This window comes from Macrotis lagotis, chromosome 4 (assembly GCF_037893015.1).
Source record: "Macrotis lagotis isolate mMagLag1 chromosome 4, bilby.v1.9.chrom.fasta, whole genome shotgun sequence".
Classification (NCBI taxonomy): Eukaryota; Metazoa; Chordata; class Mammalia; order Peramelemorphia; family Peramelidae; genus Macrotis; species Macrotis lagotis.
In genome coordinates, this window is record NC_133661.1 from 193725099 (window position 1) to 193746048 (window position 20950).

The window sequence follows — 20950 nt, forward strand, 5'->3', positions numbered from 1 at the left end:
AAGACAGACTATAAGAGTAAAAGCTCTAAGAAGAAAGGACACTGATTTCAAAAAGGAAATGCAAATGGTCAATAGGTAAGGATATTTTAAAAATAAATGTTCTCTGTTTTTAGAAAAATGTTTGCTTCAGTCTGAAAGTTCTCTTGTAAGCAATAGAACTGACCTCTGGCTTATAATTATACTTGGGTCAAAAGTCTAAACTAGAAATTCAAAATGTACATAAAAGTCTGGCTTTAGAAGGAAAGGAAAGGAAAGGCTCCAGTTAAGTGAAGACTCTATGTTTGAAAGTTCTCAGGAAAGGCTCAATTACAACTCCCTCATTCTTTTCAGAAAAGTAATTCTAACAGAAAGGTCACTCCCTAGGAGAGGTTCAAGAGGAAGTTAATAAGAAAATCTATTGCAAAAAAGGTCTAATGTTCTTTGACTGGACTTACTTTAGCTGAGTGGAAGAAATGATCAGATGATAAAAAACAGAATGGTAAATTACTTTTTTTTATGTGAACTAAATGAACAAGTAAAGTTTGAAAAGTAAATTAAAGATAGGGAAATGACATGTGATTGTATATTATGCATTATATATATATATGTATAGGTATATGTACATGTATAAATCAATCCTACACAACTGTTCCTGGGTTAAAATTCAATAGAATTTTACTCCAAATTTTATTTGGTTACCTTAGAGCCGTATGACGCTTCAAATAAATTTCATTTGGCAAGTTAAGACTTTTTAAAAAAAGTTTATGTAGACCTTAATTGTGACATTAGTATCTAATGACAAAAATTTTGTTCATTAATGAATTGTTAAAAGAGTCCAAATAAATTCTTATATAAAAAGAGTAAGTGCCCAGTTCTGAGATTATTTTAATACTTAGGCTGTACCACAACACCATAAACTGACATTTAAAAGTAGAATGTTTATTTTAAGAAATATTAGACATTTTTCCTTTAAAGTATTGAGAAAACTTGATTAAATTCAATTAACATTTATTAAGCTCTTACCAAGAACTAAGATAGACAAAAATAAATCCTTGTCTTTGTGAACCTCATTTTTTTAAATTTTTTTGTGTGAACTTCATTTTACTTGAGGATACCAGAGTTATACAAGTAAGGAAATACAAAGTCGATGCAAAATAATTCATAGTAGTTTCAAGAGAAAGAGGAAGCTGATAATTTGGGGGGATAAAGAAAGGTCTTGTGTAGAAAATGATTCTTGAGCTATCCTTAAAGGAAGCCAGAGATTTTATGATACAGATGAGGAGGTAGTGTATTCCAAATATGGGGAAGAATGGTCATTTGTACAAAAGAATGGATGTCACAGAGAGCTAGTAGGATATTCTGATTGTAATAGAAGGTAGCTGAAGAAGACTAATATGGAATAAGACTGGGAAGTAGGTGAGAAATCATATTGTGAGTCTTGAAATATTAAGCTAGGATACTGCATTTTATCCTATAGCTAGAAATACTCTCCTTGGTATAAAATGTTCTTCAGTTCTCTAATGGACTATAGCCTCACTGATGAGATTATGTTTTATAGTGGTATAGAACACAATCCATCCTATTTTTTAATTTACTAACTCTTGTCTATGTCTTCTCATATCGCCCATAAGGTACTTAGTTATTAGCAAAATAAATAATATATGTAAAGTACACTTTGTAAAATTTCAAGTGTTATGTGAATGTAAGCTGCCATTAATATTATTATTACCTGAAGACCTTTTCCTAAGTCTTTTAAAATTATAGTATAATAGGATCTTAGATTTAGAGCTGGAAGGAACCTTAAAAGTCACCTAACACAACATTTTCTTGTTATAAAGATACTATAGATGAGAAAGGCTAAATTATTTCCTCAGATAATATCTGAGATTAGATTTGAACTCAGATTTTTCTTGACTCAAAATATGGTATATTCACTACATAATCAATGTATGAAGTTATTCTTCAACTCTACTTACAAAACCTAATAACATGTTTATATAGCATACATCTGTTTTTATGCCTATCCTGTTAGAAATCAGAAATCACCAAAGTTATATTTGAGACTGTTATCTATCATGAAATTTATATGATCTAAACATGCCTGGAAGATAGTGCCCTTTAAGATTGTATCTGGGTCTAGTGAGCTAAATTCTTTTTTATAATTAATGACATAAAAAAGTACAATTTTATCTGCACAATATAGCTAACTTTGTGTCTAAGCTATATGTTTAAAACTGCCCTAAGACTTTTGGGAGCACCTTGCATTAACATAATTTGTGAAATTCTACATGTTCTTTTCTCATATTTTGATGATAAATGTAGAATATTTTTATGATTTTATAAATGTGATAAAATAGACATAAGGGTCAATAGTCATTGATGTCATCTCAATCACAGTTTGATAATGTTACTAATTGATTTTTCTCTAACATTTGCTATTTTTCCCTCTTTCAAATATTTTGAGTCAATTCCTCAGTGCCATAAAATTAATCCTAATTAAGGACAACTCTAGCATGAATTTCTTCTATGCACAGTATATTTTATTAGTTTAGGCTGCTTATATTGTTTTTTATCTTCTGTAGTGCTCTACTTCCTCTTATAGCAAGCATATTAAAGACTGAGATGCTAGCATACAAATCTATCAATAGCAATGAAGAAAATTGTTATAGAGACACTGAATTCAATTTTTTAGTTGTTATTCTACTTCCAGATTAATCTATGAGCTACTTTAATCTGGCAATTGACCAAGTTTTGGCAAACTCACGTTTCACTCCATTGTTTTTTGTTATGATATGAGGTATTATTTTTAATCTTTCATCATGCTCTTCCATAACATTTTGTAAATGCATTTATATTAGAAACCTGTATTGTCTCTCCTCATCAGGTATCTTCATTAGCTATAGAGAATAAATTTTGAGATTGTTTCTAGGTTCTTTTGGTATTGCTGTAGCAACAGCTTAACCTTAAATGTCCATAAGAAATGTTGACAGTCTCTTTGATTATTTCATTTCCCATTTCATTTTTTCCTTTGATGACTTGTTTAAATAGATCATACCGGAGCTCTTGTGTTTGCTTGCTTGCTATATTGCTTCTTTATTTTCCCTTCTAGTTTGTTATAATTTTGACCTTTGCTTTAACAGGGCAATGACTTGACTCTTTAGAGACAGATGATTCAGAGGATTCCTGAAGTAGTTACTAGTCACTTACTATTGGTTGCTAGGAAAAAAAAATCTTTTAAAACACGTTCCCCTTGCATTTAGATGATTCATTCACATATTGGCACAATATAAATCTTTGTGATATTATATTCTTGGAGAAAGTATTACTGGTATGTAATAGTAAAGTTTTTGTGCAGTTCTTGAGACTGGACTTTTGTTTTCTCAGTCCTAAACCATATATTTTGTTGAACACATACCCATACATTGAAGATGACTGAGATAGGTATTCACACAGAATCTAATAATTTGAGGTACTTCCCCTTCAACAAAAAGTCTATTTAAAGATCTGTAAGTTAGAGGGACCCACAATCTTTTAAGAGAGCTCATTCTACTTTGTGAGGGTTCTAATTGTTAGAAAATTTCTCCTTAAAACAAGACTGCTTCTCATTACTCCTACTCATTATTCATTACTGTTCAAGGGGGAGAGGAGAAGAAAAGAAAGTCTAGTGCCAGTACTACTACTACTACCATTTCTACAAGTATCTGAAGACAGTTTTGTTCCCTCTAAAACTATTTTTCTCTAGGCTAAGATTCTGTTCCTTTGATTGATGCTTGTATGGCATCTATTCTACATCTCTCAGCATCCTGTTGATCTCTTCTGTCTTCTAACTCATATCCCTCCTAAAAAATCTGATATTTAGAAATGGGCAAAATTCTCTAGACATGGTTTTATCAAGTCATATGTCACTGAAATTTTTATATCTCATTCATGAAAATGAAACTTAAATATGACATGTCATATGAAGCCTTCCATAATTTTCCTTACCTCACATAGTATTTTATTTTGTAGCTCTCTAGTGAACATATCATGCAATATTGTGTGTCATAATTACCCATATTTGTGTCCTTTCTTTCCTAAAAGGTGAAAATTCCATAAGGGTATGGCCCATATCTTATACCTAAACTTTGTATTTCACCCAGTGCCTAGTATTCTCTGGAATACCGTTAGAAATTAATAAAGGTTTGTTTTAAGAATGAATAAATTATGAACAATTGAAGAAAATTAAGTACACATAAATAGCACATTTGTTTGTTCGGTTGTTTTTCAGTCATTTCAGACTCTCCATGATCCTATTTGGGGTATTCATGGTAAAGACATTAGAGTGATTTGTCTTTTTCCTCCAACTCATTTTATAGAGGAAGAAACTGAGGCAAGTCAGTTAAGTGACTTGATTTGCATCACACAGCTTGAATGCCAGAAGATGAATCTTCCTGACTCCAGGTCCAGGACTCTATTCACTGGGCCATCTAGCTGTCTCAAATAATATATAGGTAAGTATTAAGGATAAGGACAGGGATTGCATTTGTGTGATTTATTGGTGTGGGGAACTTGTGGATGAAAAAAATTTCTCTAACAATTATTTAATTGGCATTCTTTCAGCAACTTAAAATCTTAAACAGTTATGAAGGACATTTAGAGATTGTGTCTCTACCAGGATCTAACCAGAGTCACAAAGCAAGTATGTGTAGGAGCTATTACTAGAACAACAAGGGCTTCTTGTCTCTAACATAACATTTCTAACTAACTATACTATCTATAAGTAAAAAATAAATATAAAAAATATATCTAATAAAATAAAAATATAATATATATATAAATAAAAATAAATATTCCAGTAAAGGATTAATGACAACTGCCAACCTGAATTCCATAATCACTGTGCTGGAGAATATAATAATTTGAAAACAAAGGAGAAAAATGATTCATTAATGGAAGCATTTTAGATTATACTTTTTCAAGTGATGATTTTTTTTACAAGGCAATAGAGTTAAGTGACTTGTTCAAGGTCACACAGCTAGGCAATTATTAAGTGTATGAGGTTAAAAATTTGAACTCAGGTCCTCCTGACTCCAGTGCCAGTGCTCTATATACTGTCCCACCTACTTGCCCCTCAAGTGATGATTTTAGACAAGGAAACAAATGAAACTTTATTATATTATCAAAATGAATGCTATTAACGAAATGAAATTTATATTTCTATCTAGTAAATTATCTCTCAAAAGTTATCTAGAAATTAACTTTCTTACAACTTTTGTATTTTTCTATCTTTTTTTTTCATTTTCTATGTTATCGAGCAAAGAAACACAGGTCTATTCAGTTCTTATGCAAAAAAGCATCTTGAAGTTTCAAAGCAATGTAGTAAACCATAAAAATGAATAAAATTTATTCTCCTTGAGGCAAAAGGATTCATTGAGCTGACATAAAGAATCTAAAACAAGTTTCTGATTTCTCTTTTTAGTTAAACAAGAAAGGACCTATCTGAAAAATATGTACACTAGAAAGGCAAAGGAAATGATGGTTTCTATTTTCATAGTAATAAGAAACACTAGGTAAAATTGCTGAGTGAATATAAAATTCAATTCAAATAATATAAAATTATCACTTATAAAACAATATGAAACACTGCATAAACAAATAATGTAAGGAACATCATCTATCTATGTTGAAAACTTTAGAGCAAAACAGATCTGATATCTTTTGAATTCATTCATGAGCACCAATTAGAATTGTAGAAAGATATTCTAATAAAACATTCTTTTATGGCTATAAAAATGAAACATAAAAAACTCTACAATAGACACATTGAAGATGAAATAACACTCCATGGATCTGGTTGGTTTTTTTATAATTTCATGAAATAAACTGATACTAATCTCTTTAAAATTATGCCTACAATTATAACTAATTTCTAAAAAATAGAATTCAGTCAATAAGTTTCATCTCAAAGATGTCAATCAACAATTGTGATAGATTTTTATGAAGGAAGAATTAAAAAATTTGAGTTATTCTGGCAATATACAGTCCTAAAAATCTTTTTTTCTCCTGTATATCTTAGTTTATCTTTGTTGGGCTATACTTTTTAAAGGACTGTGGGCAATGATTGTGTTCCTTTTTTGTAGAATTTTTAATGTATCAAATAACTAATTTCATCAATATGGGAAATTTTCTTACTGATATGGACCACAATTCCATCTGTAATTTAGTAGCAGATGTTATTTGAGAATAACTTGAGTAAAAATTTATCCCTCTGAAGCCATGTTGATGACACAGGAATTTTCAAATATTTTCAAACAGCAAGGATTGTGCATAGGATACAAGAATTATTTTGACAACTACTTTAACTTTAAATTAAATTGATTGGATTATTAGTACTAGTAACTCTAATAATGTTGAATAAATGGATGATGTCTGAAATAACTGAATGTTATGTTCAAAATTGTTCTACTATTGTTTATGGTTACGGTAAATAAATGATAAAATCTCTTTCACTTCTTTATAATATTTATATAAATATATCTCATATAATAGCATGTTGCAAAACATTTGATAGTTTTGAAGGGCAAAAATTCCAGAAAGTGAATGAAGACTGGGTTATAAGACTGAAATACCATTTCCTGACAATGTGAGTAAATGTTAGCAAGAAATAAAACAAATTAATCTGAAACAAAATGGTTCCAATACTTTTTTTCCTTGGGGAATTTAAAAGAAAAAACAAAATATTTTTCTGTTCAAGTACCAAGGATGATTAATTCCTATTAGCAAAGTTTGAACTTCATTTCCATGAGCTTTATCTCATAAAGAATATAATAGCTTCTTACAAGATGGTGGAGAACTTCTTGCAAGATGAAGGAGTTTCTTGCAAGATGGTGAAGAAAAGCCAGGCATTGTCCTAAGGTCTCCTGAACTAATATGAATTTTTTTCCTCAGAACTAATATGAATCAAGCCTGATAACAGAATCTAGATCCACAAAACAGAGAACACAAGAGAAGAACATCTCCCAACAAGGTCTGTCTCAGGGGAGCAAGGATGAGCTGGGGGCACAGAGCAGAGAGCCAGCCCAGAGGTGGCCTGGGACTAACCTGAGAATAGTATTGAAGCTTTGACAATGTGAGTGGTGGGCAGGGGAGCTCCAGTGAGGTTGGAGGGAGAGGTCAAGCACAGCAGGTTGGAGAGTTCAAGAGTGAGGCTAGACATCACTTTGGTCAATTCATCTGGTCTGGAAGACCAGGCCTGTGAGCCCCATGTTTTCAACAGAGTCCCTGGGTTTCCATTTGAGTCCTTCCCCCACCCCCAATCCCTTTGGGAGAAAGTGACTCTTTCCAGAACAAGCATAGTAACATGCCCCCCCCCCCTTTTACACACACACACACACACACACCCACCACAGGCTCAGGTGTGGACACCAGATCTCTCTTACTACTGAGTGAAGAATAAGGAGATTATTCCAGTATAATCCAGATCCTGTTGACTGCCTTACCCCCACCTAGGCCTATGGAGCAAGCCACAAATCACTCAAAGAGACACTTGAGAGAACAAATAGCACCTCCTATTGGCCAGCCCACTGGGACTTACTAAGCCCAGTGAGCAAAGCTTCTAGGAATTTCAACACCAAACATCTGTGAACCAGACCCTGCCCAACACAAGAACCTAGGAAAATGAAGAAAAGCCAGAGACAGGAGGGCCCATTGAAAGCTACATTTAGAACAAAGATACTAATTCAGAGACAGCTAGAACTTCTGAGGAGAAAATATTGGTCTCTAGACCAGAAAGACTTCTTAGAAGAGATCAAGGAGGAATTTAAAAATCAATTGGAAAATTTGGGAAAAAGAAATGCAAGAGACAATTCACACCTTGCAAGAAGAAAACAAATCCTTGGAAAATACAACTGGACAAGTGTAAAAAGAAAATAATTTTCTCAAAACCACAATTAGGGAAATAGAAAACTCCTTGGAAAATAGAATTGATCAATTGGAAAAGGAGTTTCAAAAGGTAAATGAAGAAAATTCTTCTCTAAAATAAAAAGAATGGAATCTGTGGAAACTAATGACTTTATGAGAAAACAAGAATCTGTTAAACAAAACCAAAAAATCGAAACAATAGAAGAAAACATAAAATATCTCATCAGCAAAATGAATGACCTAGAGGAATAAATCCAGGAGAGGCATTTTACGAATCATTGGGCTTCCTGAACACACAGGATAAAAAAAAGCCTTTTCAGATTTAGTGAAGGAAAAGGAAAGGAGTAGGCACATTGATGGAGATAATATTCAGAAGAAGAAATATTGGGGAATATGGATAAAATGAAAAAGGGAGAAAAATACAGAGGGAAGATAACATGGAGGGCAATAAAGAGTTAGTAATTATAACTTTGAATGTGAATGAGATGAACTCTCCCATAAAATGTAAGTGAATAGCAAAAAAGGGATTAAAAACCAGAATCCTACAATATGCTGCTTACAAGAAACTCATTTGAAGTAGAGATACACATAGAGTAAAAGAAAAAGTTTGGAGCAGAATATATTTTTCTTCTGCTGAAGTGAAAAAGGTAGGGGTAGCAATCCTTATCTCAGACAAAGCAGTACAAAAAAGATATTATTAAAAGAGATAAGAAAGGAAACTATATCCTTCTGAAAGTTACCATAGACAATGAAGAAATTTCAATACTAAATATGTATGCATTAAGTGATATAGCATCCATATTTTTAGAGGAGAAGCTGGATGAGTTACAGGAAGGCATAGACAGCAAAACTATATGGTGAGAGAACTCAACCTCCCTCTTTCAGATTTAGATAAATCTAACCATAAAATAAATTAGAAAGAAGTTAAGGAGGTAAACAGAATGTAAGAAAACCTAGATGATACACCTTTGGAGAAAATTAAATGGGGATAGAAAGGAATATGCTTTTTGTTCTGCAATACATGGCACTTACACAAAAAATGACCATGTACTAGGGCATAAAAACCTCATAAATGCAGTAAAGCAAAAATAGTGGATACTTCCTTCTTAGATCATAATGTAACAAAAATCATGTGAAATTATGGGTCATGGAAAGATAGACCTAAAACTAATTGGAAACTAAATAACCTCATTGTAAAGACTTAGTGGATCAAACAATAAATTATGAATAGAATTAATAATTTCATTCTAGATAATGACAATAACAGGCAACATACCAAAACTTAATGGGATACAGCCAAGGCAGTCATTAGGTGATATATTATCTTTAAATGCTTACATGAATAAAATAGAGAAAGAGTAAATCAATGAACTAAGCATGCAACTAAAAACAGTAAAGAACAAATTAACCCCCCCCCATTAAATTCCAAATTAGAAATTTTAAAGATTAAAGGAGAAATTAATAAAATGGAAAGCAAGGAAACTATTGAAGTAATAAATAAAACCAAGAGTTGGTTTTATGAAAAAACCAATAAAATTGATAAATCTTTGGTTAATTTGCTTAAAAAAAAGAAAACCAAATTAACAGTATCATAAATGAAAAAGGTGAACTCACCACCAATGAGGAGGAAATTAAAGTAACAATTTAGAATTATTTTGTCAAACTCTATGCCAATAAATTTGAAAATCTAAGTGAAATGGACGAATATTTACAAAAATATAACTTGCCCAGGTTAAATGAAGAGGAAATTAAATACTTAAATAACCATATCTCAGAAAAAGAAATTCTCAGAAGAAACTCCCCCAGAAAAATCTCCAGGATCAGATGGATGCACAAATAAATTCTATCAAACATTTAAGGAACAATTGGTTCCAATTCTATATAAACTCTTTGGAGAAATAGGTGAAGATGGAACTCTGCCTAACTTCTTCTATGACACTAATATGGTACTGATACCTAAACCAGAAAGAGCCAAAACAGAGGAAGAAAATTATAGATCAATTTTGCTAATGAATATTAATGCAAAATAAAACCTTAGCAAAGTAATTACAAGTTAAAAACAGAGAAAGAAAATTATAGACCTATCTCCCTGATGAATATAGATGCAAAAAAATCTTAAATAAAATCTTAGCAAAATGATTACAACAAGTTATCACTAGGATAATATACTATGACCAAGTAGGATTTATCTCAGGAATGCAGGGTTGGTTCAATATTAGGAAAACTGTTAGTATAATTAATTATATCAACAACAAATCTATCAGAAACCATATGATTATATCAATAGATCCTGAAAAAACCTTTGACAAAATACAGCAACCATTCCTACTAAAAGCAGTAGAGAGTGTAGGAATAATTGGAGTGTTCCTTAGAATAATTAGCAAGTGGATTTTTCCTTGGAATGATAAGCAGTATCTCTCTGAAACCATCAACAAGCATTACATGCAATGGGGATAAGCTAGAGGCATTCTCAATAAGATCGGTGTGAAACAAGGAGGCCCATTATCACCATTACTATTCAACACTGTATTAGAAATATTCAGCAATAAGAAAATTAAGAAAAAATAAGAAATAAGAAAATAAGAAAAAATAAGCAAAATTCAGCAATAAGAGAAGAAAAAGAAACTGAAGGAATTAGAATTGGGAAGGAAGAAATGAAACTCACTCTTTGCAGGATGGTATACCTAGAGAATACTAAAAAAATCATCTCAAAAACCTACTAGAAACAATTAGCAACTTTAGCAAAGTTGCAGGATATAAAATAAATCCACATAAATCCTCAGCATTTCTGTATATATATATATATATATATATATATATATATATATATATATATATATATATATATAAAACAACTAGCAAGATACAGTAGCAAGAGCTAGAAAAAGAAATCCCATTTAGAGAAACTTCAGACAATATTAAATATTTGAGAGTTTACCTGTCAGGGCAGACTCAGAAAGTCTATGAAAATAATATAAAAAATTTTCACAAAAAATCAGATTTAAATAACTGGGCAAATATCAATTGCTCATGGATAGGCTGAGCTAATATAACTAAAATGACAATTTTACCTAAATTAAACTTATTTAGTGCCTTATTAAACTTCCAAAAAAATTACTTTATTGAGCTTGAAAAAAATTGTAACTAAATTCACATGGAGAAACAAAAAGTTCAGAATATCAATGGGATTTAATGAAAAAAAGGGCAAAAGAAGGTAGCTTAGCCTTAACAGATCTAAAATTATATTACAGAGCATCAGTCATCAAAACTGTCTGGTACTGGCTAAGAAATAGAGTGGTGGATCAGGTGGAATAGACGGGGCAAAAGAAACAGTAGGAAATGGTTATAGTAATCTGCTGTTTGATAAACCCAAAGATTCCAGCTTCTGGGATAAGAAATCTCTCTTGGATAAAAACTGCTGGGAAAATTGGACATTAGTAGGGCACAAACTTGGATTAGAGCAACATCTCACACCCTATACTAAGATCAGATCAAAATGGATACAGGATTTAGACATAAAAGACAATATTATAAGCAAACTAGAAGATCCAAGAATAGTTTACCTGTCAGATCTATGGAAAGGGAAGGAATTTATGACCAAGGAAGAGATGGAGAACATCATCAAAAACCAAATTAGATAATTTTGATTACATTAAATTAAAAAAAAACTTTTGCAAAAACAAAACCACTGCAACCAAGATCAAAAGAAATGTAATAAATTGGGAAACAATTTTCACAACTAGTATTTCCAAAATTCTAAAATATATAGAAAACTGAGTCAAATTTATTAAAAAACCAATTAAATAGTCAAAGGATATGCAAAGGCAATTTTAAAGACAAGCAAATCAAAGTGATCCATAGTCATATGAAAAACTGTTCTAAATCATTACTGATTTGAGAAATGTCTATTAAAGCAACTCTGAGGTAGCACCTCACACCTCTCAGACTGGCCAATATGATCAGATAGGACAATGAATAATGTTGGAAGGGATGTGGGAAATCTGGGACACTAATACATTCTTGGTGGAGCTATGAACTAATCCAACCTTTTAAGAGAAATTTGTAATTATGCCTAAAGGGCAATAAAAAATGTGTATATCATTTGATCCAGCAATACAACTACTGGATTTGGATCCTGAAGAGATCATGAAAAAGGGTAAAAACATCACTTGAAAAAAATATTCATAATAGCTCTGTTTGTGGTGGCAAAGAATTGGAAATCAAGGGGATGTCCATCAATTGGGCAATGATTTAACAAACTGTGGTATATGTATGTGATGGAACACTATTGCTCTATTAGAAACCAGGAGGAATGGGATTTCAGTGAAGCCTGCAAAGACTTGCATGAACTGATGCTGAGATGAACAGAATCAGAACATTATACACCCTAACAGCAACATGCAGATGATAATCAATCTTAATGGACTTGTTCATTCCATCAGAAGACTATTACCTTTAATTTTTATTAAAAAAAAAGTTGTCTCATGTTCCTACATAACTTTGCTGTCTCTATTTTTCCTCAAGGATATGCTTTTTTTTTCTCAAGACATTCAATTTTGATCAATGTGTTTAATGGAAACAATATAAAGATTATCAGACTGCCTTCTGAGGGGGGCTGGGAGGTGGGAATGGAAGGTGGGGAAAAATTGTAAAATTTAGAACTTTACCAAAAAATGATAGGTATAAACTACTAATGTATATAATTGGAAAACAAATAAAATATTTATAAAAAACAGAATATAATGGCTTTGTCTACAACGAATTTGAAATTTATTCCCTATGTTGAAAATCTGAAGCTCTGACAAAAATCTAAAATATCTACGTAAGTAGAAAGAGCTTCCGAAGAGATAAAAGTAAAATCTTGATTGGTATGTAAAAGGTTATGCATTTTAATACAATCTTTTGCTTGATTTATATAAAGTTTTGTTTTTCATTTTTCCTGGTCTGTCACATTGAAGAGATGTATGGTGTATTTTAACATCAGGTCTGCCATAAGCAATAAAGTCAGTGGCCTCAAAGAAATATTTCTATGTTTTTCCCCCTGGACTTTTTTGTTATTCAGTTTATTTAGTTTATGATCACATGTTTGACATAATTTTCACACTAGCTTAAATACAAATTATTTACTTTAAAGATATTTTAAATAACTGGAATATTTAATAGAAAAATTTAAATGTTAATACATATGAAAATACTGTCCTAGTGGCACCCAGAATTGTAGACCTTTAGATCCAGACAGGATTTCAGAAATAATAAAATTTAGTCTCATCCCTTACAAGTTGAAGATATATAGACAGAGAAATAAAATTATTTACCTAAAATCATAATTTTCAAAAATAATAATTAAAATTCAACCATTTGATGGTATAATCACTGTAAGTTAGCCCTTCATGTAGGTGAGTCATAATATCTTCCTATGCAATTACTTCATTACTTGCTTGACCTATTTCAAAATATCTATTGTTCATTTAAAATTCAAGTGTTGTTTCTTGGCCTCTGATGATAAACACAAGACATCATTATCTGTATCAAAAAATGTTTTACACTGGTATAGTTTAACTTCTGTTCAACTAACTAATTTAATAACCTGGGATGCCCTTCAAACCATGATGAGACATTGGGGTAGAATTTTAATGAAAGATATCCTAACATCTCAAAAAGACCATTTTACATTTCAATTTGGTTGAAATATTTAACAATGAAAGTTCAAAGAAGTAAATGAAGTGAATGACAACAATGGATAGTACAGTGTGTTTCTTTTATCTTTTTTCAAATGTCTGACTCTTTGTTACCTCATTTGGGATTTTCTTGGAAAATATGTGGAGACAAACAGGGTTAAATGATTTGTTCAGGGTCACACAGCTAGTAAATATCTAAAGTCAGATTTGAACTCAGAAAGGTCAGTCTTCCTGATTCCAGGCCTAGCACCCTAACCACTGTGTCACCTAGCTGCCATAATTATAATATAAATATTAAAAAATTATGTCAGGAAAGCAAGTTTTTATAGTGAAATATATAAAGAAGAAATAACTTCAAAATACAGCAATTAAATTAGTAGGGATTTGAAGGAAATACAAATAACATACAATCTCAATAAAAAAAAAGGATAGCAAAGCAATTCATTGTTATTTGGGGATTAGTGTCACTAGATCTGGGTATTGATAAGAAATCTCTCATATAATAAGAAATAATACAAAAGCTCCAAAGAAACAACTTAATTAACTCTTTCCACTTGATACATGTAATTATTCAGAATTTCACAAAGATGCAATTTATTATTAATTGTAACATAATAAGCAAGAGTAAGTGATATTTTCTTGTTCTACCAAAATATAAGAATACTTCAGAATCAAATTTGGGTCCAACAAAAATAATAAAATTTACTGTTGAAAATGAGTGCAGTGAATTTCACTACTGAAATTAAATGGTTATTATTTCACCCTCATCTTAAACACTACTGTACAGTGATGACTGGATTCAAAATGGAAGATAAATTGGTCAGAGAAGAGAAAGAATAGCATGTATAATAAAAAAAAAAGAAGATAGTGATAGAAGAGATAAATAGGAAAGGGGAAAGAAAAATAACAAAAGAGAATCAGATGACATTTAAGCTATAGAGGGTTTTAGTGATGTGAATGAAAGGTGAAGAATGAGAATGAGAAAGGTGAAAAGATTGGAGGTATTAGTGGATAAAGTAATCAATTTCATCATATGAAATTAAAATTCCATTAAAGCACCTACATGAAAACAATTTCTTCTGCAGAATGTATAGATTTCCATGTAATTTGGAAAAAAGATACTGAAAATGAAAAGTTCAAAAAAAGTAAATACAGAGTATTCCTATATAGAAATGTCAGCTGAATTAAATAATTTATGCCAATAAATTTTAATCATTCTTCATATAATTAGTTGCGGCATAGTAGTCAGGCATTAGGGATTTTGAAAATTTTAGAAACTAAATCTAAATGCAAATCAGTGCCTTTGAGCACCTGGCTTTTCTGTAAGCAGAAACCTGAGGGTCTGCTCAGTGCAGGACTAGTTTTATTGCAAGGCAGGAAGGAGACAAAAAAGTGTACGGTATACATGCATACAAAACACTAAATTATCTACCTGAAAGTTGATATACTCAGGATGAAGATGCATGGTGGGGGGCAAAAATGGTCTGAAGAAAAGATCACATGATTTGAATTAACTGTAATAAATGCACAGAAAACATTACTAAGCAAACCATCAGAGAAGGGAGAAGTTTTGAATGCACTTGTAAGGAAGTAGCCTTGTTTGATTCTGAAGCACAAACCCAAGACAGATCAACTCCCAGTTTGATATACGTTTAATTGTAGCAGCTTGACAATACTGAAATCCACACTTAGAAACCTTAGGGAGATAGTTGAATCCAGAGCACAATTCATTGTCACCTTCCAGGGAGTAGTGGGGCATCTGAATAAACTGATAGCTACAATAAAGGGAGAATACACTAGAGATTATTAGCCTTATACTTACTACCTCTTCAAATTCTCTCTTCACTTTCCCCAACTTTTTTCCAACTAGTTATGTCATTCTAAGAACTTGCTCTAAATGCCCACCTCTTTGTTGTTGTAAACTTCTTCTTTATTGATTCATTATTTGATATCAAATATCTGGAAAAAGTACTTAAGGTAACTGAGTTCCTCCCTTGTATTTGGATATTTCATTTACATGTAGACCATATCAAGTGGATCTATAAGTCAGAAAGACTTACCTTTTCTTCCAAATGTAATTCTAAAAAACGAAGATAAGCCACAGGCGCAAAGGCATCAGGTGAATGCAAAACTACTTCTGATGAGTCCCTGAAAGACATAAATGACGTCGATGGAATATATTATCATGAATTTGCTAACTTTTCAGGAAATGTTGATGACTTCTTTCTCTTACTATGGGGCTCCAAGAAATCTTATGCCCTCCTTTCCGCCCCCTACCCCCCCTACATCCAAGATCTATTTGGAACTGGTTTGGAAATACTGAGATTTTAAAGTTTATAAAGAGAAATTAATTTATCTTTGTAAAATAAATAGGTTCATTTTAAGAGCCCCAAATACTGGATTTCAAACTTAAATTCTATTTCTTTCATAAAATTTCTTAGTAAGGCATAAACATTAAACAATAGTGCTTTATCTTCATTATTCTTTTCAGTTTGGATAATTCCTATAGTGTTTCACAGAAAATCTCAATTATCCTTGATAAAAGCAATACCAGTGATGGTTTTTAAATTCTCTATGAACTTTTCACACTGCAATATCGTTGCTATTAAAACTGATTGCCTGACATTGTAATTACCACATTCAGGTAAAATGGTATGAACTGTTGGCACCATTTGGATACATGTAATTTGCTCAAATTTTATCAGTTACCCTTTAAAGACATATGAATAACTAGCATTATTCATAAATCATTTTTTTAAACTTGTCTTTCTTTAAAAAAAGCTATTCTGGTTCACATTTCAACATAATTAAAAAACCCATAAATCCTTTTCCTTTCCTTAATGTTGTGAGAACCAATATTATTGTTTATATAATGCTATGGTTATAAAAGAATTAGTATCATAATATAAAAATCTGATATCACTGATGATAAAGATTTCTTGACAGAACTTATATTACTAACATGCACTGGTGACAACAGTAGAAACTCTAGACATATTAGTTCCACAGTGTTAAGTTTAATTTTAAATTTTATTAACAGAGTCTGCATTCTCCCAATTCTCTACAGGTACTGATACAAATAATACCTATTTTTATTGGCATAATTCATTGATCAAATATCATTCTTGGATGTGACCTTAGTATTAAAAATAATCTCATTGCTAAAAGAAATTCTTGGAGTGACTCTCATAAAATGAAAAATAAAGCAAAACAAAAACTACTCTTCTTATATCCTAAGAGAAATAGTATATTAAAAAAATTCCAGGTGATTATTTGCAACCTCTGTCAGGTTCAGATGGAAAAAAGAGGCATGACTGACTGAATTCAGGTATTTAAAATCATTCAAATTCTCTCTCTTTATTTATCACCTGTTTTTCTGACTTTTTTACCCAATATGTAAACTTGACTTTATACACTTTTAACTTCACCTGACAATTCTATAATAGTGACTTATAGTACGGGGATAGTAAGAGCACCTAATCTCTATGAGATGCTTTGAAGATCAAATGAGATTGCATGTACATATGTACATATGTATGTAGGCATGCATGCAGACATGTTTACATGTAATGTTGTAATGTAATAGTATCAATAGTTTTAGTGCAGTTTTAATCTTTAATAGCTATATAAATATATCTACAAATATATACATATATATGTAGTTTTATAAACTTTAAGTAGCAATATAAAGAAACTGATTCATATCTCTAAATTCTTGACTTTGATTATGGATTGACATTGATAGGTTACAATTTGTTCAGCTACTCCAAGGGGTCGTGACCTCTTTGTCTCTAATCTTTTGTTATCATAAAAATTACTATGATAAATATTTAGGCAAATTTATTATGATCTTCTTGGGGAAATATGCCTAGCACTAGATTTTCAATTCAAAATGCACAAAGAGTGCAATGATTTTTCTCTTGTAATTTCAAACTGATTTCCAGAATTGTTGGAGCAATTCAGAGGTCCATCAGGATTGTACTACTGTCTTTCCAAATAAGTCTACCCAAATTGATCTTTTTAATCATCTTTGCCACTTTGAAGGGTGGAGTAATATCTGATGTTTTTTAAATGTACTTTTTTATTGTCAAAAGGAATCTTTTCTGAAATTGTCAATTATTTGCTTGAGTGTCTTCTCCAAAATGGTAAATGTTGATCTAAAAAAGTTTTTCTCAAAAGGCTTGAAATTTTCTTCATCCTATTCTAGCTTCATCCTAATCCTTTCCTCAGTTCTTTGAGTTCTTGGTTTTATCATACAAAGGACTACTATATTCATATTCTTCATTCAGAATCTGATTATCCAATCTACTTACAGACTTTCTATTTTTTTCAAACAACTACCAAATAGCTGCTAACGATTAGTGCTTTATTATATATATATATAAATATATACTTACATATATGTATATATAAACACATACTTACATATATGTATGTATATATTTTTATATACATACATATACTCATTATATTATAAAATCTGAAAGGTAATATTAAGATCTTTTTTAAAAATGCATTATTTCCCTTGAAATTTTTTAACTTTAGTTCCTTCAAATGAACTTTGCTATTTTATGTAGTTCTGAAAAGTAATGTTTCTTTTTTGGATTGGTATAACACATAGGTATTGAATCGCTTTTCTTCTGGGTCATACTGTCCAATAAAAACTTGTTAAGGGCCACATACAGAATTTAGCATTTATTTATATTGTCAATGAGTACAATATAAAATATAATTATTTTATGAACTATGATGAAATGTAACAAAATAACAATAAAAATCTGACTGTACATAAAAAAAGAACATTTAGTTTTTAAACAAAATATAAGGATATGTAATTTTTAAAAACTTCTTTTTCAATACCAGTACATATAAATCAAGTTTGATAGAGGTTATAGGGATTTTTTTTTAGGTTTTTGCAAGGCAAACGGGGTTAAGTGGCTTGCCCAAGGCCATACAACTAGGTAATTATTAAGTGTCTGAGACCGGATTTGAACCCAGGTACTCCTGACTCCAGGGTGAAGTTTTTTCTGATAATATTTTTGAATGATTGACATTTAAATGTTTGGAAGGGGTTTGGCCAGGAGTGCAGCAGAGAAGAGCATTCCAGGCAAAAAAGAGTTCATATCTAGTATAGAGATATAAAAACTTGCATGTGATATGGGAACAGGTATGAAAATGCAACCTTATCACCTACTAATAAATACTGAATAACAGATTCAGAGTGCATTGAAGAAGGAACCTATGACAGGGCTTCATAGTGAAAAGAAGATGCAAATCCTACCCTATGGACTGCACAAGAAACAAATTAAGATGAAAATTGCAGCTTTTTGGTTTCTGATCCCAGGAATGCAGTGAGATTTCAGTTCCAAGTTCAAGCTCAATATGTAGCTTAAAGAAGACTAAATGCAGAATTCCAAGACCAAAGTAAAGCCTCCAGTTCTTCCACTCTTAACTAATAGAATCTAGCGGTAGTCTCTTGTTGCTCAAACCCAGGTCAGGAATTTGCAGAGCTCAGATGAGGAAGGCAAGTAATTAGACTTGTCCAGGATCAGCACTTCGGGACAGTGAAAGTTTACAGGTCCCCCTTGTGAACTGTCCCTGAGTGCCTGAAATAACACAACACTCAATACCCTAGGAAGGATAAGTCTACATCCTCTCTCCAGAAGTGAAAAGAGATTAGCTTTAAAATGAATTCTGAAATCTGGGATGTAGGTTGGAAGAAAAAGCAAACAACCACAAAAAAGCCCATCACAGAAAGTTATTATAGTGATAGAGACACTCAAGACAGAAACTCAGAAGACTTGAATGACTCCATAATAACTACAAGTAAAACTTCTAAGAAAAACATCAAATGTGCTCAAATTCCTGGAAAAGATAAAGCAAGTATTAAAAAAGAAAAACAAAAAAGTGACATTTTTATAAATGAAATGAGAGATGTGAAGGAAAAAAAATAGAAAATAAATAAAAGCTAATGGAAAAATTAGAAAGAGAATTAACAGCATGGCACAAGAAATACACACTTTTCCCAAGTAACAAACTCTAAAATGAGAACAGAAGCTAATGATTCTATAAGAAAAAAATATTAAAATGAAGTGAAAAAGATAAAAATAGAGAAGAATATATAAGGAATTTAATATATAACTAACTGCAAAAATAACTGACCTGACAACAGAATCCTTAGACCACTAAAAAGTCAAGATTAAAAATAAAGAGCCTATATCTACTGGGCGCATACCACCTTCCCAACCACAAAAGTATGCAGACTTAGAAAGACATTAGATTTTCCCCAGTTCTCACTGTCCCTTCTCAAATCTAAAGTTACTAAGTCTTCTGGATTCTACCTCTCAAATCCCTTCTCTAGTATTTACATACTAACTGTTTAAAATCTGATCACATCTCGATAATTGGATGAATAGTCTATCTATTTCTAGTCTTTTCTCTTTCCAATTCATCTTCCACAGTTGCCAAAGTAGTTTTCCAAAGACAGAGAACATGTGACTCCCATTCTCAAAAATCTTCTGAGACTCCCTCTACAATATAGAATGCCTTGGATACAAAAAAGACTTTTTTCTTCTTCTTCTTCCAATTTTGTAATTCCAATGTCACATAGTTGGGCAGAATTTGATGCAGTAGATAGAATACTAGGGCTGGAGTCAGAAAGACCTGGGTTCAAATGTGGCCTCAAGAAACTTCATAGTCTTGTGACCCTGAGCAAATCACTTAATATCTGTTGGTGTGTTTTTTGATCTGCCAAATGGCGATAATAATAGCACCTTCCTTGCAAGCTAATTGTGAGGATCAAATGAAATAATAATGGTAAAGCACCTGGCCAAGAGTCTGGCACATGGAAAGTGCTACATAATTGTCAACATTTATATTCATTTTTTAATTTAATTTAATTTTTTTTAGGTTTTTGCAAGGCAAACGGGGTTAAGTGGCTTGCCCAAGGCCACACAGCTAGGTAATTATTAAGTGTCTGAGACCGGATTTGAACCCAGGTACTCCTGACTCCAGGGCCAGTGCTTTACCCACTATGCCACCTAGCCACCCCTAACATATATATTCAACAAAGGTTTATTATTTAACTTTCTAGAGGTTCAGTTGATCAAACTTTAGTTTTCCGAATTCAATAAGAAGAGAGGAAGAAATCAAAATCAGACTTGCTGTAAAAATTTTGAAAAAATTAATGCTTCTGCCACCTTAGTGAAGTCAAGTCCTTAACCCACAGGTTACTCTGTCATCATTTTAGGCAAGTTTCCAACTTATTTTGCCCAGTTTAAAATAAGAAATAATATTTTGAGGATCTTACTTGAAAAAAAAGAATATTTTCAAAATGTTATTTTAACAATAACCTATAAGAGTCTAGATATATCCCACAATACAAAAACTGAAGG

The 20950-nt window shown here is 31.6% G+C and overlaps 1 protein-coding gene across 6 annotated transcripts in view; it reads right to left on the reverse strand.

The window, feature by feature from the left end:
- Window positions 1-20950, reverse strand: part of DPH6 (diphthamine biosynthesis 6) — a 505514-nt gene that overhangs the window by 245502 nt on the left and 239062 nt on the right. For 5 of the 6 annotated variants that reach the window (XM_074235050.1, XM_074235049.1, XM_074235048.1 and 2 more), the window contains exon 8: window positions 15617-15704. In XM_074235050.1, coding sequence (XP_074091151.1) covers window positions 15617-15704 — 88 coding nt within the window. Of the gene's footprint in view, window positions 1-11661; window positions 15332-15616; window positions 15705-20950 lie in introns of those variants that run through there. The other variant, XM_074235053.1, reaches the window with a different exon arrangement.